Below are 21,526 nucleotides of genomic sequence, written 5' to 3' on the forward strand. Positions count from 1 at the left end.
CATACGCAGCCGTGTCCCCGACCCCTGGACGTGTCCCCGTCCCCAGCCGTGCCCCCTGGACGTGTCCCCCCAGCCGTGTCCCTGTCCCCAGCCGTGTCCCCCCGCTCCCCACGCGGCGCCGTGTCCCCCCCCCCCCCCCCCCGCCCCCGTGGACTGCCGGCCCCCCTCGGTCCCGGCGCCCTGGCTTCACCCCCCGCGTGCCCGCGCCACGTCGCGGGGCCACCCCCCGGGCGCGGGTGGGGGCGGCTCCGCCTCGTCCCTGCCCCGGGCGCCGCCGCCGTGCCCGTCAGCGGGGATTAGCGCGGGGCCGGGGCCGGGGGGCGGCGGGGCCGATGCGGGGCGGCGGCAGGCGGGCACCATGAAGGACCGGCTGGAGCAGCTGCGGGCGGTGGGCGACCCCGCGGGGACGTGCCGGGGGGACACGCGTGGGCGCGGGGCGACGCGCGGGGGGGGGGGGGGAACGGGGGGCGGGGGGGGCGTTCCCCCGGACGGGCGCGCGCTGCCCCCACGGCGGGGCGCAGGGGGGGAGGGGGGGGGTGCGTGGGGCTGAGCCCCCGGTTCCCGAGCGGGTGCGGGGCGCGAGTGGGGTCCCACGGCCCACGCTCCGTCCGTGTCGGGGGTCTGGGGGCGCCCGCCCAGCCCCACGGCGCGCAGCACCTACCCCCCCCCCCCCCCCCCGTGGGGCCGGGATTTAGCGGGGATTACGGAGCCAGCGCCCGGGATCAGGGGCTGGGGAGGGCGCGGGGGGATTAACGTTATTTTTACCCCAGCGGGGACAGCGCCGGGGGGGGTGGCGAGAAGGGCTCCTCGGGGAGCCCCCGGTGGAGGCCGGGGCCGTAGAGCCCCGTACGGGGCGCCCCGTCCCCATCCACGTCCCCGTCCCCTCGCCGTGCCCCAGCCCAGCAACCCGTTAATTCCCCCGGCCAGATGTGAGCCCCGCTCTGCCCTGCACAGATGGCAGCTGGCCGCCCCCTCCCCTCTCCCCTCGCTGTTCGGGGTCCCCCGTGTCCCCTCCCCGCGTCCCCGACCCGCCTTGGGGTGTCCCCCGGGGTCCCCTGAGCGTCCCCCCGGCGCCCCCCGCAGAAGCAGGATGCGGAGGACGATGCCGACGAGCTGGAGATCGCGTCGACAACACGGCTTTCATGACGAGTTCTTCGCCGAGGTGCGGGGCGGGCGGGGGGCCGGCGTGAGGAGGCCTTGGGGGGGGGGCTGCCTCCTGACACCCCCCTCTTCACCCCCCCCAGATCGAGGAGACCCGGCAGAACATCGACAAGATCTCGGAGAACGTGGAGGAGGCCAAGAAGCTCTACAGCGTCATCCTCTCGGCCCCCATCCCTGAGCAGAGTGAGCGTGGGGGCCCCATGCGTGTGTGTCCCCCCCCCGCAAACCCCCAAACAGGGCCGGGGGGGGCCCTCCCTGTGCCCTCTCCCTGGCGGCTCAGGGCCTGCTGTCCCCGCAGAGACCAAAGACGAGCTGGAGCAGCTCACGGCCGACATCAAGAAGATGGCCAACAGCGTGCGGAACAAGCTGAAGAGTGAGCGGCCACGTCCCCGGCCCGGGCGTCCCCCGGGGGGGCGCACGGTGCCCTGACGGGTGTGGGGGGGGTCTCGCTGCTGGCAGGCATGGAGAGGAACATCGAGCAGGACGAGGAGCGCTCCTCCGCCGACCTGCGCATACGCAAGTCCCAGGTGAGGCCCGGCGGCACCGTCCCTGTCCCCCGGGGGTGGGACGTCACCCCCCAGTCAGCGGACCCACCTCTCATTCCTGTCCCCCGGGGGCTGGGGACATGCTTTGCCTGGGTGTCCCCGGATCCGCGTCTCATTCCTGTCCCTGGTGCCCATGGGTGTCCCCAGCCTCGTGCCCCTGTCCATGGTCCTGTCCCCCGTGGCTGGGACGTGCCATGGCCAGGGTGTCCCCATCCCGATTTCCCCGTCCCGGTGTCCCCATTCCCAGCTCTTGGTCCTGCCCCCTGAGGCTGGGACATGCTGTGCCCAGGGCGTCCCCATCCCAACGTTCCCATCCCGATGTCCCCGTCCCCGTCCCCAGCATTCAGTCACGTTCCCTGGGGTGGGACATGCCGTGCCCAGGCTCTACCCATCCCAATGTCCCCATTCCAACGTCCCCATCCTGAACTCTTGGTCCTGGCCACACCTGGAGTGTCCCTATTCCAGCGTCCCCATCCCAACGTCCCCACCCCTGTCCCTAATTCTTGTTCCTGCCCCCTGAGGCTGGGAGGCACCGTGCCCGAGGCGTCCCCATCTCCACGCCCCCTCCCAGTGTCCCCATCCCCGTCCCCTGGGGTGGGACACGCCATGCCCTCGGTTGTCCCCGTCCCGACGTCCCCACCCCGACGTCCCGTCCCCAGCAACTCGGTCCTGTCTCGGAAATTCGTCGACCGTGATGACCAAGTACAACGAGGCGCAGGTCGATTTCCGGGAGCGCAGCAAGGGCCGGATCCAGCGCCAGCTGGAGATCAGTGCGTGCCCCCTCCCCCGCCGCAGGCCCCGCTCCCCCCCAAAAAACTGGGCGGGGCCTATCCCACACGCCCCGCCCCCTTTTGGTGGCGTGGGCGGAGCCTGTGGTGGCCCTGACCCCGCGCAGCCGGCAAGAACACGACGGACGAGGAGCTGGAGGAGATGCTGGAGAGCGGGAACCCCGCCATCTTCACCGCGGGGGTGAGCCCGGGGGCACGGGGGGCACGGGGCCCGGCCCGCCCCCGCTGACCCCCCCACCCCCCAAACCCCCCCGCAGATCGTGGACTCGCAGATCTCGAAGCAGGCGCTGAGCGAGATCGAGGGGCGGCACAAGGACATCGTGCGGCTGGAGAGCAGCATCAAGGAGCTGCACGACATGTTCGTCGACATCGCCATGCTGGTGGAGAACCAGGCACGGCGCTGGGACGGGCGGGGGATGGCGGGGGGGGACGGGCAGGGACCCACGGGCGGGACAGGACGGGGACGGGGACCTGGGCACGGGACAGGATGGGGACACAGGGACCCCTGCGTGAGTCCCCGGGGAGGGGGCGCCCCGCAGCGCAGCGTCCCCCTCCACCTGGGAGCGCGTCCTGTGCCCCCCCAGCAATGCGAGGAGCCGCCGCGTGCTTCCCCCCCTTCCTTCCGCTGCCCCCCCGCCCCGTAGGGAGCCATGATTGACCGCATAGAGAACAACATGGACCAGTCCGTGGGCTTCGTGGAGCGCGCCGTGGCCGACACCAAAAAGGCCGTGAAGTACCAAAGCGAGGCCAGGAGGGTGAGACAGAGCGACGGCCCCGGCGCCCCCCAGTGTCCCCACCCACCCCCGGCAGCCCCAGCATCCCCAGGGCACCCGCTACGCCCCTCTGCACCCCTTTGTGGTGGTCTCGCTGGGGACAGTTGCCCTCGTCATCGGGCTCGCGGTGGGGCTGAACAAGAAGTAGCCCCCGGGCCGGCGCTGCCGCCCGTAAGTAGCCGGGGGCAGGCAGAGCCAGGGGGCTCTCGCTGCTCCGGTGTCGGCGGGGGGCTGTGCGCCCCCGTGCCGGGCTGTGCCTCTGCGGTGCTTCGGTTCCCGCTGCTGCCTCTGGGGCTGGGTCACCGGGCGCTGCCAGGTGCTCGGGTCTGCGATGCTGGGGCCCTGCGGTGCTCGGGGGCTGGGTTTCGTCTCTGCGCTTGGCTCCGCAGCCCCTCGCCCCCGTGCCTCTGTGTCGGAGCTGACGCCTCCGCCTTCCCCTCCTCTAGACGCTCCCAACCGTCCCAGCGCTGACGTCTCCCTGCGGACCCTCCCGGCTCCGCTCCCTCCTCTCCGCGTTGCTCCTGGACCCACGCCTGCCCCCTCGACCTCCTCCCTCTGCCGCCGCTGGAGCGCTCCCCCCGGGCCGTCCCCGCTCCCCCCCGGACCACCCGTCTTCCCCTGGACCATCCCCGTGTCCCCCGGGGGAAGGGGCCAGGGCTCGACGATTCCCTTTGCCGGTGCTGATAAACCACCTCCTGCCAACCTGCCTCTTGGCAGCGGGAGCGAGGGGCCCCAGAGGAACGAGCAGTGACAGCGGCCGACGCGGGGACACGTCCCGCTCCCCACGCTGGCGCGTGGCCGCCCCTCCCGGGGACACCGGCGCCGCTCCCACCTGCCCCGCTGCCTTCCCAGCCCATCCCTCGCCCCCCTCCCCGTGCCGCTCGCGTCCCAGCCTCACCGCCGCTCTCTCCCCACGCAGAAGAAGATCATGATCATGATCTGCTGCGTTATCCTCGCCGTCATCTTGGCTGCCAGCATCGGGAGCATCTTCGCCTGAAGCCCCGTCCGCTGCCTGCAGGTGACGGGGCGCCCGCGGGGCCGGGGGGGTGGCGGTGACACCCTCCCCGGGCGGGGACGCCGCGGAGGGATAGGGGCGGCCACCTCCCCTGCTCCCCCTTGGCAGGTGGCCTTCCCCCTCCTGCCCGGATGATCCTGCCCGCGGCTCCAGCCCCGGGACCCGCCCTGCCAAGCCCCAAGGACGTCGTTCCGCTGCAGCCCGGAGGAGCGCAGGTCGCCTGCCCTGCTCCCGCTCCCTCCCGCCGCCGAGCGCGTGCCCCAAAGCCCCCCCTGCTTCCTGCCCTCGATCCGGGGTCCTGCGCAGAGCAGCTCCCTCCTCACCGGCACGGAGCGGCCGGAGGAGCTGTGCTCCTCCCCGGGGCAGCGCACGGAGGGCTCAGCCTCGCCCGGTGTCGGAGGAGGAGGCTCTCCTCTCGCTTGGAGCTCGCCTGCGGCGATCCCTCCGTGTCGCCACTCTCCAGACGTGCCGCACCCGCACCGGGCCCCCTCCTTCTGAATAAAGAGATCACCCACGCTCTGCCCCGGGGTGCTGTCTGGGGGAGATGCATCGGTCACCTCCCGGTGTCCCATCCCCACGTCTGCGCCTCCAGAAACCATAGCGGCAGACGCACGTTCTCAAAGAAGGGTTTATTCCCGGCCCTGCCCGCTGCCTACACCCTGTGCTTCAGGAAGTATTTGCCCCAGTAGCGTCCCTTCAGCTCCAGGTCGCGGGGGCTGAGGTACTTGCGCATGCCCAGCATGTTGGCGGTGACGACGCGCTCGAAGGTCCAGGGGTTCTGGTTGTTGAGCCTCCTCTCCTCCTCCTCCCGCCGCATCTGCTGCAGGCTGTCGCGGCTGACGGGGACGGCGGGGAAGGGCAGCTTCCTGGCCACCTGCGTGAGGAAGGGCTTCACCTCCTCAAACTCGCAGCGCCCCGCCCACCTCCACCACACAGCCGCCCGCTCTTCACCGCCGTCACGTAGTGGTCGATGGGGCCCTTGCCGCCCCCCATGCGGTGGCCCAGGCTCTTCCGCGTCACCGCCTTGTGGGGGGCCGGCACGCGCCAGACGGCGAACATGGTCTTGGGGTCCATGCAGCGCCCGATGGTCAGCGGATCATCTCGAAGTGCCCCAGTGCAGGTAGCCGCCCCCCAGCGCCTGCGGGAGGGCACGGGCTGAGGGGCAGCCGCCGGGGGCCGGGTCGTGCCGGTGCCCCCCGCCTTCCCCCTGCTTCGAGGGGCAGCGGTCTCACGCCGCCGTCCCCCGGCTGCCGGCCCCGTGGGGACGCGAGGACTGCCCCAGCCTTCCGTCCCGCTCACCAGGATCCCGTACTGCCCATGCGTCAGCTCGGTGGCGTCCCCGCGAGGGCCGCGGATGTCACGCAGCCGCCGCGGCTCCCGCTGCGCTTTGGGCACGGCCGGCACCTTCTCCATGAACTTCAGCTTCGTCCTCTCGGGGAACGTCACGCCTGCCAGGACACGGGGCTCACCGCTACGCCCGGGCCGGCACCGGGCACCGGGCCCCGCCGCCGCCCCCCGCCCCCCGCCTGCCCTTACCGCTGTAGTCGGGGGGCATCGCCCAGCTCCTGAGGCCCGCACGGGGAGCGGCGCCGCCGGCACCTGCGCGCACAGCGGGGTCAGGGCGGGCACCGGGGGCACCGGGGGGGGGCCGCGCGTCCCGGCAGTCCCGGGAGTGCCCCCCCGGCCCCCCACAGCCTCCCCCGGTCCCCCCTCCCGGCCCCCTCCGGTCCCCCCGGCTCCCTTCCGCTTCCTCCCCGGCCCCCCCCGGTCCCTCCCGGCCCCCCCCGCCCCCTCCCGGTTCCCCCCCAACCCCCCGGTCCCTCTCGGTACCCCCCCAGCCTCCCCCCTGGTCCCCTCCGGTCCCTCCCGGTCCCCCCCGTCCCCTCCCAGTCTCCCCCCTGGTCCCCCTCCGGTCCCTCCCGGTCCCCCCCGGTCCCCCCCGGTCCCTCCCAGTCTCCCCCCGGTCCTCCCGGTCCCCTCCCGGTTCCCCCCCGTCCCCCCCCGACCTCCGCCGGCCGCCGCCGGCCGTGCCAGCCGCCACCACCCCATAGCCGGAAGTGCCCTCAGGGCGCCGCCATCCGGGTCCTTCCCCCGGGCCGCCCGGCGGGGCGCACTTCCGCCGGTCCGTCCCCTTTCCCTGCTCGGCGCACGCGGGAACCGCGCCGCGGAACTTGGGTTCCGGGAGCGCTCGGTTCCCATCCCCCTCCCCCCTCCCCCCCCGCAGCCGCCCCCGGTGTGGCCGCCGAGCCCGCAGGGCGCCGGGCGGGCTCCCGGCACGGCCTCCCCCCACGCTGCGCTCCCCCAGGGGCCCGTCCCCATCCCGCTGCCCCGTCCGAGGCGAGAGGGGCCGCGAGGCACGGCCGTAAGGGGACGCGGAGAGGGCTGTGCTGCAAATGGCTCTTTATTGACGCTGCGGTGCCCCTCGGCGGCATCAGTAGGTGCTGAAGACGGCGCGGATGTGCTCCCCGTCCTGCGGCTTGTACACGCCGACCCCTGCGGGGGGGTACGGGCGTGAGGCCAGGCTGCCGGGCTCCCCCAGAACAGCCCCGCCGAGCCCCCCGGCCGCTGCCCACCTTCCTGCAGCGCGTCGGCGCCGCTGAAGAACTGCCAGAAGGTCCTGTCGGCATCGCTGCCCGCCAGCCCGTGGATGGACACCACCATGGGGCCCCAGGACGTCGGCTTCGTCTTGAAGCTGCGGGCGAGGCCGGGTGGTGGGATCGGGGCCGGGATGGTGGCAGCAGTGCCCGCCGCCCCCGCCGCTCACCTGAATTCATTCGGCTCGGCCTCCTCCGCTGCCTGCAGCACAGCCAGCAGCGTGGAGCCGGCCGGGACGCTCACGGTGGTGGAGATGTCGAAGGGCTTTCCCTTCAGATCGTTGCTGACGGAGTAGTGCACCGTGATCGGGGGCCCTGGGGGGCAGAGGGGCGGGCTGGGAGCTGCGGCAGGGCCACAGCATCGCCCCGCGGGGCTAGGGGTGGCCGGTACCTTCCTGAGCCGTCATGGCCTGGCTTGGGGTCAGGGGCAGCTGCGGGATGGTGACCGCGACGACGCTGCAGTCTAGGCTGGCAGCGTCGAGGTAGGGTCTGTGCACCAGGGCCGGCAGCGCTTGGGCAACAGCCATGGGCTGCTGCAGTTGGTGGCTATAGACAGCAGAGAAAGCCTGGGCACAGTCCCACTCCCGTGGGGCGTAGAACTTGCTGGCAGTTTCCAGCACCTGCATGGCCAGCGACGTGCTGTAGATGTTCCCAATCACGCCGTTCCCTTCTGCCTGCTTGTCGAGGAAGCTGTTGGCCACCTCTTTCAACGCCTCTTGTAGCAGGTCTTGTGTGTCACGGAGCTGTGTCCGGTCGTACACGCACTCCAGCGCCAGCGCCATCACAGCCTGGGTGTCTGCGTGGTCCCGGTGTCACCGCCTGCTCGGCAGGGGCAGAGCCACCGGGAGCACGGGGCTCGGGGGGGACCCTTACCCACGTCGATCTGGCTTTCGGGGTTCAGCAGCTGCTTGGCCAGGACGATGGCATCCTGTTCGTAGTCACCCGTACTCGTCAAGCACAGCGCCAGCACGTCCAGGCCCACGCTGTACAGGGTGGTCAGCGGGACACCATACTCCTCTGCAAGCAGTGGGGTGCCGTGAGCCCGCGGAGGGGCGGTGTGCGGTGGGGAGTGGGGTCCCTGCGCCGCCCTGTGCCCCCCTCAGCCCCCGTACCCAGTCTGGCCACCTCCTTGTGCGTTTTCTGCTCCAGGGCTTGGAGCAGGTTGACGCTGTGCCCCTGTGACTCGACGTGCTGGGGATCGTGGCAGGAGGAGAGGAGGGCGAGGGTGTACAGGGCCACTTGTCCTGAGGACATGTCTGTGGGGACAGAAAGCAGTTGGGGCGTGCGGGGTGCCTGGAGCAGGGACCCTGACACCAGTGGGGCCGAGCTGCCACTGGCAGCGGGGAGACAGCCAGCCCCACAGTGCCAGCAGGGGTGACAGGGTGCAGGGGTGCCCCCCGAGGCACCCCCCTACCTTTCTCTGCTCTCTTCACCGCGTCCTCCTCGATCTGCTTGAGCAGGTGCTGCCGGGCGTTGCTGCCGGTGGCTCCGGCCAGGTTGAAGGCCAGCAGCACGCTGGGGTTCGGGATCTCGGACTCTGCTACCGATCTCTCCAGGATCTGCAGCATCCGGGTGAGCTCCTGGGGCGGGATGTCTGGGGCGAGAGGGAGCGGGCGCTCGCTGGGACGTTGCCAGAGACCCCGCGCCCTCCCTGACGGGCTTTGCCCCCGGTCCCTCCGCCAGTGTCCCCGCGGGAGGGCTGGCACTCACCACAGCCCTGGGGAGCTGTGCCTGCCGCCCCGCTGCCCAGCAGGGCCAGCAGCACCCCGATGCTGAGAGCTGCGCTGAGCATCCTCCCGTCCTCAGGGCCAGCAGTCCGCGCTGTGCCTGTCCCTCGCCGTGTCCTCTCTCTTTTAAGCTGTCTCCAGCAGAGACGGGGTGAGCTTTTGCGCCCTCCTGCTGTCCTGGCACCACCAAGCACCTAGTGGCTTATCTACGTGCTTGGCGCAGGCACCCAAGGGTGCTCCAAGGATACCAGCTGGCCTGTGGTGCAGCAGGATGGGGCTGGGACCAGCTGAACAGGTTTGGGCTGATCCCAGCTGGCGCTGGGACCGCGCCTGGCACCGACACCACGCCTGGCACTGAGACCGAGACCGTGCCTGGTACCAGCCCCACCTGGTATGTCTGTGCCATGACCCTCTGCCCCCTGAACTGGCCCCAAAATGACCCTTCTAGTGCGTGCAGATCACCCTCTGCTGCCAGGGAGAAAAGCTGGGACGTGGCCCGGTGTTGCTGAGGAGCCACCGAGGACATGGTGGGGTCACCAACCCCTCTCGGGTGTCCCCTAGCAGGGGTCCGAGCCGTGGAGACGCCGGTGCTGGGGACGGGGTGCTTTGCCCCACCGGGCTGTCACTGTCTCCCTTGTGCGTTGCCACGCGGGGACAGGGACGGGGATGGGGACGGGGACGAGGACGAGGACGGGACCAGAGGGAGGACGGGGAGCAGGGACAGGAGAAGGAGTGGGGCCAGATGAGGGCAGCCCAGCAGTGATGGGGCGCAGCTGGGCGCAGGGGGCGGCCGGGACCGCCCGTCCTCCCATTGGGGCAGCCGGCCTCGGGCCAGGTGTAAAAGCCCCCAGCGGGCCCACCCCTGCTCACCCTCCATCTCCTCTGCTGTGATGAAGGCTCAGGGGTGGCTCACGCTCCTCCTTGTGACCACGGCCAGGGCATGGGCCAGGGCATGGGATTCCCTGGGTAAGAGGCGAGGGGGTGCCCCCGGGCATGGTGGCTGTGCCCCACCTTGTGTTTTTCTCACCCTGCAGGGTGGGTTTGCGTTAAGGGCTGCTCCCCATCACAGCTCTGCAGGGATCCCTTCTCTGCCCCCCTCTGGCTGTAAATGGGGGGGGTCTCCTGGTCCCTCTGTGCTAGGGCACCACCGGGCTGGGTCCCCCCCCGGCTAATTCCCCATCCCATCCCAGTCCAGGTGCATTGTGGCAGTGGGCGGCTCTCGGTGGCGGTGCCAGCTGGGCTGCTGGGGACCGGAGCCATCAGGGAGCTGTGGCTGGGCTCCGGCTGCGGTGTGACCGGTGCTGACGGGGGCAGGTACCGGCTGGAGCACCCCCTCACGGCCTGTGGAACCGTCCTGCAGGTGAGGGGATGGGGACGGTGCCAGCACGCGTCCCTGGTGGAGGTGTTTGGAGGGAAGTGTGCCCCCACAGGAGGGCTGGGAGCCGGGCGTCCCCCCTGCCCTGCGGGAAGGGAGTCACGCCAGGCGGGCACGTTGGCTCCTCGACCTGCAGGTGAGCTCCCCGAGGGGCGGATCCCAGCAGAGCCTGGAGGGTTGGGGCACTTGTGCCTGGGTGGAAGCACCGGTTGGGATTTTGGGTGGGTGCAGAGGAGCAGGTAAAGCTTTCCTGGGTCAGCCCCAGCACAAATCTGGCTCCTGGTCCCCCCAAAAATGGGTGCTGGGAGCAGGGAGGGGACACTGCTCTGAGCCGGGTGACACCTCTGGCCCTGTGTCTCGTGGTTCCCGCAGCTCCTCCCAGACACCATCCGCTACAGCAACGTCCTCCACTACCGCCCGCTGGCTGCGGGGCCCGTGGCTCACCCCGCCCCCTTCTCCCTCCCCGTGGAGTGCCGCTACCCAAGGTGAGCACAGTGCCCCGCGTGCCGTGCCCCGGGACCCCTGGTCCCGGTGTGCCACCCGTCCCAGCAGGGAGGGCTGCCCAGCTGCAGGGTGCTGCCTTGCAGGAGGGGCAGCGCTTCCTCGGGGGCTGTGCAGCCCACCTGGGTCCCCTTCGGCTCCACCGTCACCCACCGGAGACGCCTGCGCTTCGCCCTGGACGCATATGACCGTGAGTGCTGCAGCCCCGTGACCCGCTCGCTGGGACCCCGCGGCAGGGGCTGGCACCAGGCACCCACGGCCGCCTGTCCCCAGGGTCCTGGTCCTCCCGCCTGCCCCTGCCCACCTTCGTGCTGGGCGAGCTGATCAACATCCAGGCGTCGGTGGCTGCCGACACGCGCCTGCCCCTCCAAGTCTTCGTGGATGAGTGTGTGGCCAGCCCCGGCGCGGCGTCGCAGGTGACTTACCAGCTCATCGGGGACGGCGGGTGAGTGCGGGGACAGGGGGTGTGCGTAGCGCCATGTCCCACGCTGGGCGCGGCTGTGCCCACCTTCTCCCCTCTGTGCCCCCCCCCCAGGTGCCTGCTGGATGGGCGGCTCGGCCGCTCGCGGTTCCTCCCGCAGCGCAGGGGCGGCGCGCTGCGCTTCCAGCTGGACACCTTCCTCTTCCCCAACGCCTCCAGCCCCCAGGTGCGTGCCGGGGGCGCAGGGATGGACGGCGGGGTCCCTGCGGGGCAGTTCTGGCAGGATGGTGCCTGTCCCCACAGATCTTCCTCCGCTGTCACCTGCGGGCAGCGGTGGCGGGGGCCGGTGGCAGCAAGGCCTGCTCCTATGACCGCACGGCGGCCGCCTGGCGCTCCCCGGACGGCGCCGACTGCTCCTGCTGCGGCTCCCCAGCTGGCTGCAGGGCCCGGCGGCGGCGGGACAGCGGAGCAGGTAAGAGCTGGGAGCACGGGACGGTGCTGGCGCTGTGAGCGCAGCGCTGCCCACGACGTCTCCCTGCAGGACTGCTGGGCGCAGCCAGCCTCCGCCTGCGGCTGCTCTCGGCATCACCCAGCTCGCCCACGGCACCGCAGCCCGGCACAGCCCCGCCGCACTGCCCCTCGGCCCCGGTGCTGCGTGGGGACCAGAGGGACTCAGGTGAGTGCGGGGTGCCTGCCGTGGGACGCGGGGGTCCCCTGTGCCCCCTCACCTCCTCGCTTCTCCCCGCAGGGACAGCGCTCCCGGTTCCTGCCACCACGCTGGTCATGGTGGCCATGGGCTCCATCCTCGCTGCCGTGGGTGCGCTGGGCTGCTACTGCTCCGCGCGGCGCTACCGCAGCCAGCGCCAGGCGGTGGCACCGGGGGAGCCCCGCGCCGTGGCCATGGCCCCCACTGGAGCCGATGGTACCCAGGTTCCTCCCGTGGACCCTGCTGCTGCGTGAGCCCACCTGTTTTGGCAATAAAGGTGGAACAAAACTGGATTGCTGCGGGGTGTCTTGGGTGCGTCCCTGGGTGCTGGGGCTGCAGCTTGTCCTGGTGCCCCCGTGTACCCCCGAGTGTCCCGTTGGACACCCCATGCTGCCCACCGTGCCGGGGGCTTGCACCCTTCTTTGCTTTCCTCTGTGTTGTTCAAAAATGCACCCGCAGTGGAGGCATCCCTTATCTGGGGGTGCTCCCGTGGGTGCTGGGGGCAGAGATATGGGGCTTCTGGTGGGGAAGGGGGTGAGCGTGGAGGTGGTGGGGGTGGGCTGTGTCCCCAGTAAGGGGATGCGGCTCGGTGGGATGCTGTTGCTCAACAGCAAGGAGCAAGGTGAAGGCCGCAGGATCCGGTCGCAGGGGAGGGTCGAGGTATGGGGGATGTTTAATTAGTGATTGGTTTTGTTTGCTCCTCTACACCTGAGCCCTCGGCTTCTGCTCCTGGCAGGGTGCCACTGAGAAGGATCAGAACACCGGGAGCCCAAGGGCGAGGCCACACGGTGGCCCTGGGCCAGGGGGAGAGGAGCTGGCACTGGGATGTACTGGTGCTCGTGACTGGCTGGGTCAACACAGCTGCTGCAGGGGGGAACCGGGGGGGGGTTTGGGGTGATGCCGGCTCTGCCGTGGCTCCGGGGGCTGCTCCAGCAAAGTGGGGGCAGAGCTGGCACGTACCGGGGGAGCACCGGGGGCTGTGGTGCAGGGGCGCCGGGGGGAGCGGGGCAGGGGATGTGGGGACCCAGCTGGGCTGGGGGTGCCCAGGAGCTGCTCCTGCTCCAGCCCCCCCGGCTGCATTGGCTGAGGGGGGGGCTCCGCTCTGCGCATCGCTGCGCACGGGGAGGAGACGTTCCTGCGCCTAATGGCCCTTGATGGAGCCTTCTTCCAGGAACTCGCTGCAGGGCTTTTTATTTTTTTTATTTCTTTCTCCTCTCTCCCTTTTGAGTTGTAAACAGCGCGATGGGGGCTGCGAAGGAAGCGGGGGAGCTTTAGCACTCCCCTCGCGTGTTTTTCCCCCCCAGCCCACGCGTGGGTAGGGTGGGAGCGGGGGCCGGGAGGGGAGTCGGGCGCTGGGTGCCCCTCCGGTAGGAGGGTCCGAGCACCGGGGCGCCCCCTCCCCTTGCCAGACCCCCCCCCCCGGGGCCGCCCCTGACATCACGGGGCGGCTCCAATCGGCGCCCGTCGGTGCGGGAGGGGGGCGGCCCCGGGGCGACGGGGGGGGCACGGGGATTCGGGGGGTGTAGATGGAGGCGGGGGGGCTCCGGTGGCCGCTCTGCCCCTGCCGCCTCCATGCAGGGGATGGGGACGCTGCGGCTGGGGAGCCGCGCCGTCATGTACACGGCCGAGACCCTCCCCAAGGGCAAGAACCGAGTGATGGGGGTGAGTTGGAACCGGGGGGGGGCATCGCTGCTTGCCCCCTTCTCCCCTCCCTAGCCTCGCTGCACCTCCCCAACTCCCCCTCTTAACATCCCTGGGGGGCTCTGTCCCCGTGGGTGCTGCCAGACCCTGAGTGTGTGCATGGGGGGGGGGGGGGGGGGCAGGGACATTCCCCCCCAGCACCGAGGAGTTAATTTGGGGGGGGGGAGCGAGGAGTGTGTGCTCTTTGCCTGCCCCCCCATGCCTTGCACTGCCCTGTGTGGGGTCTGTGGGTGTGGGGACCCCCTCCCCTCCTGTGGGGTTTGAGCTCTGCGATGGGGCTGAAGCCCATCTCTCCCCCCACATCCTGAGCTGTGGGGCTGCCCCAGGGGAGGGGGGATCCAGAGCTGCCCCCCCCTCAACTGACAGATGCCCCCCGCCCCGCTCAGACCATCCAGATCATGACCGGCTTCATGCACATCGGCTTCGGGATCGTCCTGACCACGCTCACCAACGTCTACACCTCGGTCTTCGTCATCGGCGAGATCCCCTTCCTGGGCGGCGTGTCTGTGCGTAGCGCGGGGAGGGGGCTGCCAGCCGTGTCCCCCCCCGCCTGGGGACCGGGACGGGGTCGGGGCTGGCCGTATGGGGGGGGCATGTCTGTGCTGTGGGGGCGTTGCGTGGGTCTGGGGGTGCGGCAGCTGACTGCCCCCTCTCTCCCGGCGCAGTTCATCATCTCGGGCTGCCTCTCCATCGGGGCAGAGAAGAGCCCCACGGAATGCGCGGTGAGTGTGCCCCCACCCCGAATTTGGGGGAGGGAGGGAGCAGCATGAGCATGGGCGAACCCCGCTGGGGCAAAGCCGTGTCCCCGTTTGAAACCTGTGCTGAGGCTATTTTTGTAAATGAGCTATTTGAGGGAAGAATGATGGGCAAGGAGAAAAAGAAAAAAAAAAAAAAGCACCTAGCTGGGCTGGAAATGAGCCCTTTTTGCTGTGTCAGCAGAGTCACTGGGGGGCCCGGGGCCAGCGCTGGGAGATCCGGGGGTGGCTCAGAGCCGTTACCCATGGCTGCAGGCTTGGGGCAGAGGGGCTTGCCGCCAGCCCCAAAGCCTCCCCGCACCCTCAGGTGAAAGGCAGCCAGACCATGAACGTCATCAGCGCCATCTTCGCGCTGCTGGGCATCGTCGCCTTCATCGTTGACCTCAACCTGAATGGGCTGTACCGCTCTGGCTTCGACTACTACAGCTATCTCGTCCTGGTAAGCAGGGGCAAGGCCGTGCCTCAGCTTCCCCTGCCTGGGTGGCATTCAGCCTTTTGGGAATCCTCTCCCTCCCTTTGTCACTCGATCTGGACGCTGCCTGAGCCCCTCCTGTGGGCTGCTGCCGTGGGGCTCTTTCCCAGCCCCGCTGGGGAGCCCAGGGCTGGCGGTGCCCATGCGGTGGGGTCATGCACCTGACCTGTTTCAGGCTGGTACCTCGGGTGCTGGCTTTTGCCCTGGAAGTGGCCAGTTCCATACGTGCACCACGAAAGCAGCGAGGCGAAGGGCACAGAGCAAAACCTTAGTGCCCGCAAAGGCTCAGCTGCTGTGCATGGGATGAGTGGAAAACCCTTGGCCCTGAACTGCGGGGTGGGGTCTGCCCTGCGCAGCTGAGCCTGGGTTCTGCTGATGGTGCTTTCCCCACCCTGGAGCTCGCAGGGAACGGTATCTCCATTGTGCTGCTCATCTTCACCATCCTGGAGTTCTGCATTGCTGTTGCCACTGCCAATTTCTGGTGCCGGGCGACCCGCCTGAGCTCCAATGAGGTAGGGGGGTGAGGCAGTGGGCGAAGTGTGGGAGGCCAACCCCATCCAGGGCTGAGCGCTGACTCTTTTCTCCCTCCCCAGGCCATGCTGATTGTGCCCAGCGCCACACGGGCAGACTTGGCCGTGCCACCGGCAGAGCTGCCGCAGCCACCCAGCTACACCGAGGTGACCGAGTGGCCCGCAGAGAGGGGGTCCCCAGCCCCCTCAGGTGCCGGGGGTCACCCCCTGACCCTCGAGTGGCATCCATCTCTGTGTGCTTCTCTATCTTGCAGCTGGTCGCCCCTGAAGTGTAGTCAGGCCCTGAGGACGTCCCTGAGAGGGGCACTGGGTCCCCTCAGTGCGCCCGAAGCCACCCGCAGCCGGTGCCCAGACCAGGGCCTTCAGCATCCCCCTCTCACCACGCTGTGGGCTGGGGTGTGCTGGTAGCCCCCAGCCCCACCGCTGAGCTTGCCCCCTTCCCTCCTGCTTGCCGGTGGATCTTGGCTCACCCCTGTCCCTGGCTCACCCTTATGGGGGGCTACTTGTGCCTGCCGGCTGCGCTGGGGGGCTCCGCAGGGTGCGCTGGGCACGGGCTGGGGGCCTGGACCCGCCGGGGGCAGCGGCGCTGCTGCTAGCTTGGAGGCTGTGCAGCAGCCGGACTCTTTCTGCGTCGGCTCATACTGCTCCGGCTTTGTTATATCTTGGAAATAAATACTGAGGCCAGGCCTGGCTCTGTTTCTTTCAGGGGGTTTCTCAGCCCGGGGACTGCCTCGTGGCAGCTGCTGGCCATCAGGTGAGGAGCCAGAGCTGTGCCACAGCCCAGGAGCAGTTTTGGGTCGAGTTACGTGTTTTCTTTCTTGTTTCAGCAACCCCTCCTCATGCTCGCACTGCTCAGCCAAAACCTCATGGATTATTCACTTGCTATCAGTTATTTCTGTTCCCAGCTCTGAAAAAATAATGAGCCGGTTCGGGAGGAAAAGCCCCAGAGAAGGGAGGTAGTGCGGAAGGAGAGGCTCTCACCGCTCGCGCTGCGGTCACAGTGCATTAAACTCTGGCTCCTCACCCGTGGCTCCTGAGGCACGAGTCCCTCTGTCCACACAGTTCAGCGCCGGCGTTTTTGGGAGCCTGTGACCGCTGCCCTCACCCTGTCCTATAGGGTCCTCAGGGCTGGGTCCCCACACACCCCGCTGCAGTGGGCTGAGCTGTGGGGTGCCCCTTCCCAGCTCTCTGGGCCTTGACACAGCAACAATTCGGAGCCCCTGAATCTTTACACTTGCAGCTTTTGAGCAGGAATATGTGTTTCAAGGCTCTTCTGGGGATTTTGCAGACTTGAAAACCCCCCAGGGAGCTGGGGGAATGTTGCAGGGCTGGGACAGCGAGCAGCAGGGTCCAGGGGGCTGGGTGCACAGAGGATCTGTGTCCACGTGCACAGGGCAGGAGCTGCTCTTCGGGGTCCCTGCTAGAGGGAAAGGGTCCTTGGGGACAGCCAAGCCTGGAGGAGGGGGCTGCCCTTGTTTTGCAGGCCCAGAGGGAGTCCCTGCACGCCAGATTAGCACAGGGGGGAGCCCGAGGGATCTGCACAGCGCAGCCCCTCCACGGCGTTGTGTCTGGGGCACAGACCAGGGACAACATCAGCACAGGGACTGTGGAGCAGCGCGTGTTTGCAGTGAAAACACCGGGGCTGCTCCGTCTTCCCAGGGACAGGCGGAGATAAAAGCCAGCTCTTGTGCTTTTGCTAGCTGAAGCCCGCCCCAGAAAACGTGGCTTTCTCATTAAGGAACCAGCGCCGTAACAGCCCTGCCAGAAACACGGGCTTGGAAGAGAAGACAAGTATTGACTATTGGTATTTTTATGGGGATATAAAGTCTTCCACAGGAAGCAGAAACTTTCTGTGAAAAGCAATTACCATCACAATCTGTTTTCCTTGGAAGAGGCAGGGATTTGGGTTGGAAGGAGGCTCTCGGTCACACCAGGCTCCCTGAGGCGCCGGGTCGGCGTGGGGGGGCTCCCCAGCGCCTGCGCCCCACAGGCTGCGTCCCTGCGCTCCCTCCTGGAGCCTGGGGGGGAGGCGGGGCGGCGGAGGAAGGATTTCCAGCTGTTGGGAGAGCAAATCCCGGCTTTAAAAAAAAGTCGCTGTGTACAGCGGCGAAGCAGATGGGGGCTGGCCGGCTGCGGCATCCAGGGCTTGCCACTTCCCAGCATCTGCTCAGCCAGGCGCTCGAAAGCTTCACCTCCTCTGGCATCGGTTTCCAAAATAAATTGTAACATCCTACCTTGGGCTCCTGCCATCCCCAGCTGGACCTGGCTTTATTTAGAAAGGGAAGAGCGCTTTCTCCACGGATCCCCCCTTCAGAAACGGGGTTTTAAGGCACTTAAGCGAGTCCTGCTGCTGGGACGAGCGTGGTCACGGCTGTTTCCGGCTGAAAGGCTGAAACTCCAGGAATGCTTTAGGAGCCTGAAAACGTGGATTTGGGAGGAAATCCACCGTAGCGGGCGGTTTCGGCTGGGAACACAAGCCGCTGCTCCCGGTGGAGGACAACAAGGCTAACGACGGGATCTGGGCATTTCCACGGGGGCTGTAGCGTGCCCTCCCGTGTGCTGCCGCGGCGGGTGTGCAGCCAGCACGAGCGCACCAGCGTCGGGGTGTCACCTGCTCACCGGCAGAAACCGAGCGCTGAGAGCCATCAGGAGCACAGCCGGCAGGCTGAAACTCCTCCGTGCCCCTGTTTTTCCTGGAAAGCTGCACCCCGAGGTGAGACGCAGCCCGGCTCACTGCAGGGAGCTTCCAGACCCGGGTGTCTTCCCAAGGGCGACATGGCCACTGGGCGTCAGCGGTGACAAGGTGGGCAGGGGACGCTAGCTCAGGTGGCTCTGTGCCCACGTGCAGTGCCACGGCACATGCCAGGGACAGTTTCCACATGCATTTCCACGCAGAAGCTGCCCTCTCCACTTGTGCTGCTGGCCAGGCCCCGCTCCCGCTTCTACGGCCTCACCCTGTGCACTGACACGGTGCCAGCCCCCGATGCACCCGGCCGGCAGGGATGGAAACCTTTGGAAATGTCCCCAGAAGAAAATAAAGCCCTGTGGGGATGTGTGACAAAGCAGCCATGCCCCGGGGTCTCTGCAAACCCAGCGGCGAGTGGAGGAGCTGCCGGTCCCTCCGTGCCCATGGGGGCACCACGCGGTGGCTGTGGTGGCTGACCAAACGCCGGTGTCCCCGTCCCCCTTGATTCCCGTGGGCTCCCAGCCCCGCGCTGCCTTTGGCCGCCCAAGGAAGCTGAGTGGGGCCGGAGCAAGCGTCCCAGCTCCCTCTAGGGCCAAAGCAAAGAAAAAGGCACTTCGGAAAGCTGACCCGACCACCGCCTGCTGGAGCTGCGCTGCGGAGAGCCCTGTCTTGCCCTGGGTCAGTGCTGGGGCTGCAGATTCTGCAGATTCCCGCAGCTGCACGCCTGCCCTGTGGCTGTGCTCAGCTCAGGTGCATTTCGCCGCAGCCCGGCAGTTTGGTACACCACAAAACAGCCTTGGAAGTGCTCCCACGCATCCCGCTGCCCCCCAAACCTTCCCCACGCCCGTTGCAGGGGTGGAGGGGCCCAGCCGGGGGGGGCTGCAGCCGTGCTTTGCCCGCAGGCGAGGGCGAGGGGATGGGGGGGGGCACCCGCCTGCCGCCCGTCCCACCCGCACCCGTCCCACGGGTGCCGATTTGCCAGGGCGTGCGTGGAGCCAGCGGCAGGGTCCCCACCGTCCCGGCTGTTCCTCCATCCGGGCGGGAAGCGGCTGTTTTCTGGCAGAGCCAGAAGCCGGTGGCCCGAGGAGGGAGGAAGGGGCCCCCCAGCTGCCCCCCGGGAGTTCTCGCCATGTGCAGTGGCTGCGTTCCCAGGCTGAGCTCTCATTTCCTAGCGGAAACAACCGCATCCCCTTTCCCTTCGGAAGGGGAGCGAGCCCCCCAGCTCGCGCCTGCGGGTGGGCTGCTGTCAGCAGGGACAGGCCCGCGGGGTCGAGGCATCCGGGAGGGAAGGAGAACCCTGAAAAACATAAAAAGGCAGCAAAGGAGCTCCCTTAGCTCCTCCGCGGACTGACACGGTTTGCGATGTTTGCACCGTGCCCCGTTTCACTCCCTTTTTTCCCCGTAAGGAAAGCACCGGGGCCGGACGCCTCACAGCAGCTGTAACGAGCTGCCCGAGGAGCCAAATACCTGGGACGGGCAACTGCCAGCGTTAAGTATTTCTGCTGCCCCGGGGCAGGCAGACGAGGCTCTGGTGGGTGGCTGATTACAGGGATGATGAGCCAAGGGCCCGCAGGCAGGAGGCAGCCCGGGCAGGGCCCGGGGCATGCCGACCCCCCAGCCCCCAGCGGTGGTGCCCACCTCGGGCTCGCAGGGCGGACACGCGTGTGGGTTTTGCAGCCTCTCTCCCTTCTGTTGGCAAAGCCCCCTCATTGAGCAAGAGCAGCCTGACGGGATTTCCATGAGCAAACTTCCTGCGGGGAACAAAGGGCAGCAGGACGGCGTTCCCCGGCCAGCTGGTGCTCCAGCAAACTCCCGGGGGGACCGGGACCGCCGGCAGCGGGCAGGGGCAGGAAGGCGAGCTCAGGCTGAGCGAGGTATGGGGCAGGGATGTAGCACGGGACATCCCCAGGGCCCCGTCCTTCAGCCTCCCCAGCCCCGCTCTGCCCGCAGGCGATGGCAGCCACGGTGACGGACTCCGGCGGCGTGAGGATCATCACGGAGGTCATCCCGGCCACGGACCCGCGTGCGGCCCAGCTGGCCTCCGGCTCCGTCCCACCCGCGCCCGCCGTGTCCTCGTTCCAAGTCAGGGGCTTCAGAAAGGCACAGCCCAAATTGCTGGGGGTGAGACCGCGGCGTCCCGGGGGCACAGCCCCTCGGTGCCGTGCCGGTGGCAGTGGGATAGGGGTGGGACACGGCTAACGGCGATGCCCATCCTCGCCGACGCACCGGCAGTGCCTGGGGATCCCTCTCCCCTGTCCTTTCCCAGACCATCCACATCGTCACCGGCATCATTCACTTCTGCCTCGGGATCATCCTGACTGCGGCAGAGCACAGGGCCTTTTCCCTCCCTGTGGCCAGCGGGATCCTCTTCTGGCTCGGGGTCCTGGTAAGCAGGGCACTCCGGGGCTTCAGCCCCTCGCCACCCGAGAGATCTCAGGGGATCTGCCGCTAGGGGCGGATCCCCTGGTCACCAGGATCTCCTTGTACGCCCTCATCTTATGCCCACAGTCCCCCTGGGGATGGAGGGCTCCTAAGGGCAGACCCAAACACTAGTGGGGCTCCGGGACGTGTGACAGGGAAGGTGCGGCCTCACTGCTGACTCTCTCCCTCATCTCTTTTCCGAGCAGCTCCTGGTCTCAGGCTCTCTCCTAGTGGAAAGTGACAAAAGAGAGAACATCCTGCTGGTAAGAGCTTTGCATTGCTTCTGCCGCCTCTGCCTACCCCAGCAGCTGGTAGGACCCCCGCGGGCCCGCACCGAGGGCCTGTCCCACCCTCCGGAGGCGCCCAGCTCTCCGCTCACCGAGCAGAGCGCGGCCGAGCCTTCAAACGTCAGGGCGTCTACGAGGCCTGGCCGAGCTGCGCTCGGATGACGGAGGAGAAGTGTCACCAAAGGTGGCACCGCTCGAAGCAGCTTCTTCCGCGGCTTTGTCGCCTCGCTGGCTCTCCGGGCAGGGCAGGCGTCCGAGCGCCAGCCGCACGGCGGCACTGAGTGCCGGCGGCCGACGCGGTGCGACCCGTACAGGTGAAGGCCTGCTGCGTCGTCAACGCCGGGGTCGTCCTCAGCACCCTGGTGGCCACCCTCATCCACGCCACGGCCATCACTCGCAGCATCCCCGGCTGCGACGGCGGCCCGCTCTACCAGCCGAGGCAGGAGTGGTGCTTCAACGCCAACACCAAGGTACAGCCGGGGGCCGCGGGGCGCCTGGGGGGGGACACCGGGAGCTGGCGGCGGGCGAGCCGCCAGCCCCCGGGGCCCCGCTGCCGGCAGGTGCTGAGCAACGGGCTGGACGCCGTGGCGGTGCTCTTCTGCCTGCTCGAGTTCTGCGCGGCGGTGGCGGCGCTGGCCTTCGGCTGCTCGGCCGTCAGGCGGCACAGCTACACGCGCATGGTGAGCGGCGCCCCGCGCAACGCCCCGCGCCCCCCGCGCCCCCCGCGGCCTGCAGCCCGGCCTCCTCCGCCTCCGCCCCGCAGGCGCTGTAACGGAACCGGGCACGGCCCCGCCGCCGCACGGGCCCCACGGACCAGGCCCGGGCCCCACGGACCAGGCCCGGGTCCCGAAGCCTCAGCGGAAGCCCCCCCCGCGGGACCCCCAATAAACGCCTCCCCCCCCCCGGCCGCGGCCTCGCGTCTCTCCGTGCCCGCAGGGGTCGGGAGGGGGGCGAGCGCCGGGACGGGGGCGAGCGCCGGGACGGGGGAGAGGGTGAAGCCGCTGCCCGGCACAAACATGGCGGCCGCTGCCCGGCACAAACATGGCGGGGCGTGCGGGGGGGGGGGAG

At 69.1% G+C, this 21,526-nt stretch overlaps 6 protein-coding genes and 1 long non-coding RNA gene across 12 annotated transcripts; 4 read left to right on the plus strand and 3 right to left on the minus strand.

Moving 5' to 3' along the window:
* Nucleotides 1-343: 343 nt before the first annotated feature.
* On the plus strand, nt 344-4,837 carry STX3 (syntaxin 3). The gene is given in 13 exon segments (XM_040559228.1): nt 344-388; nt 1,084-1,133; nt 1,135-1,162; nt 1,245-1,344; nt 1,460-1,534; nt 1,621-1,693; nt 2,366-2,396; nt 2,398-2,476; nt 2,602-2,675; nt 2,752-2,886; nt 3,139-3,249; nt 4,187-4,285; nt 4,391-4,837. Coding segments are annotated over 12 exon segments (864 nt in total). The 5' UTR covers nt 344-358; the 3' UTR covers nt 4,265-4,285; nt 4,391-4,837.
* A 59-nt stretch (nt 4,838-4,896) lies between these two features.
* On the minus strand, nt 4,897-6,428 carry MRPL16 (mitochondrial ribosomal protein L16). The gene is given in 6 exon segments (XM_040559227.1): nt 4,897-5,198; nt 5,201-5,390; nt 5,392-5,420; nt 5,582-5,730; nt 5,819-5,881; nt 6,289-6,428. Coding segments are annotated over 6 exon segments (738 nt in total). The 5' UTR covers nt 6,332-6,428; the 3' UTR covers nt 4,897-4,934.
* A 91-nt stretch (nt 6,429-6,519) lies between these two features.
* CBLIF (cobalamin binding intrinsic factor) lies at nt 6,520-8,861 on the minus strand. The gene is made up of 8 exons (XM_040559226.1): nt 8,587-8,861; nt 8,291-8,470; nt 7,989-8,132; nt 7,750-7,893; nt 7,268-7,672; nt 7,047-7,191; nt 6,856-6,974; nt 6,520-6,775 (listed from the first exon to the last, which is right to left on the minus strand). The coding sequence occupies exons 1-8, from the start codon at nt 8,666-8,668 to the stop codon at nt 6,714-6,716; spliced, it is 1,281 nt and encodes a 426-aa protein (XP_040415160.1). The 5' UTR covers nt 8,669-8,861; the 3' UTR covers nt 6,520-6,713.
* Nucleotides 8,862-9,479: 618 nt separating this feature from the next.
* On the plus strand, nt 9,480-11,899 carry LOC121071522 (zona pellucida sperm-binding protein 3-like). Of its 2 annotated transcripts, none has more exons than XM_040559832.1 (9): nt 9,480-9,569; nt 9,794-9,963; nt 10,351-10,463; nt 10,566-10,669; nt 10,753-10,924; nt 11,015-11,126; nt 11,204-11,372; nt 11,442-11,576; nt 11,649-11,899. In XM_040559832.1, the coding sequence occupies exons 1-9, from the start codon at nt 9,494-9,496 to the stop codon at nt 11,858-11,860; spliced, it is 1,263 nt and encodes a 420-aa protein (XP_040415766.1). In that variant the 5' UTR covers nt 9,480-9,493; the 3' UTR covers nt 11,861-11,899. The 2 variants fall into 2 exon arrangements, with proteins under 2 accessions (XP_040415766.1, XP_040415767.1); XM_040559833.1 differs by having other exon boundaries at nt 10,450-10,463.
* Nucleotides 11,900-13,112: 1,213 nt separating this feature from the next.
* LOC121071235 (membrane-spanning 4-domains subfamily A member 12-like) lies at nt 13,113-15,750 on the plus strand. 4 transcript variants are annotated; one of them, XR_005820460.1, is made up of 7 exons: nt 13,113-13,268; nt 13,694-13,813; nt 13,973-14,029; nt 14,370-14,501; nt 14,940-15,046; nt 15,128-15,211; nt 15,319-15,750. XR_005820460.1 is itself a non-coding variant. In XM_040559387.1 (7 exons), the coding sequence occupies exons 1-7, from the start codon at nt 13,179-13,181 to the stop codon at nt 15,337-15,339; spliced, it is 660 nt and encodes a 219-aa protein (XP_040415321.1). In that variant the 5' UTR covers nt 13,113-13,178; the 3' UTR covers nt 15,340-15,750. The 4 variants fall into 4 exon arrangements, 3 of the variants coding, with proteins under 3 accessions (XP_040415321.1, XP_040415322.1, XP_040415323.1); XM_040559387.1 differs by having other exon boundaries at nt 14,891-15,046; XM_040559388.1 differs by having other exon boundaries at nt 14,933-15,046.
* Nucleotides 15,751-16,855: 1,105 nt separating this feature from the next.
* LOC121071238 lies at nt 16,856-18,681 on the minus strand. The gene is made up of 2 exons (XR_005820461.1): nt 17,299-18,681; nt 16,856-17,120 (listed from the first exon to the last, which is right to left on the minus strand). It is a non-coding gene; the product is annotated as an uncharacterized LOC121071238 (long non-coding RNA).
* On the plus strand, nt 18,613-21,517 carry LOC121071234 (membrane-spanning 4-domains subfamily A member 15-like). 2 transcript variants are annotated; one of them, XM_040559386.1, is made up of 7 exons: nt 18,613-19,624; nt 19,701-19,871; nt 20,017-20,136; nt 20,378-20,434; nt 20,773-20,928; nt 21,019-21,138; nt 21,222-21,517. In XM_040559386.1, the coding sequence occupies exons 2-7, from the start codon at nt 19,704-19,706 to the stop codon at nt 21,228-21,230; spliced, it is 630 nt and encodes a 209-aa protein (XP_040415320.1). In that variant the 5' UTR covers nt 18,613-19,624; nt 19,701-19,703; the 3' UTR covers nt 21,231-21,517. The 2 variants fall into 2 exon arrangements, with proteins under 2 accessions (XP_040415320.1, XP_040415319.1); XM_040559385.1 differs by having other exon boundaries at nt 20,773-21,138.
* The last annotated feature ends 9 nt before the right edge of the window (nt 21,518-21,526 follow it).

This window comes from Cygnus olor, chromosome 5 (assembly GCF_009769625.2).
Source record: "Cygnus olor isolate bCygOlo1 chromosome 5, bCygOlo1.pri.v2, whole genome shotgun sequence".
Lineage (NCBI taxonomy): Eukaryota > Metazoa > Chordata > Aves > Anseriformes > Anatidae > Cygnus > Cygnus olor.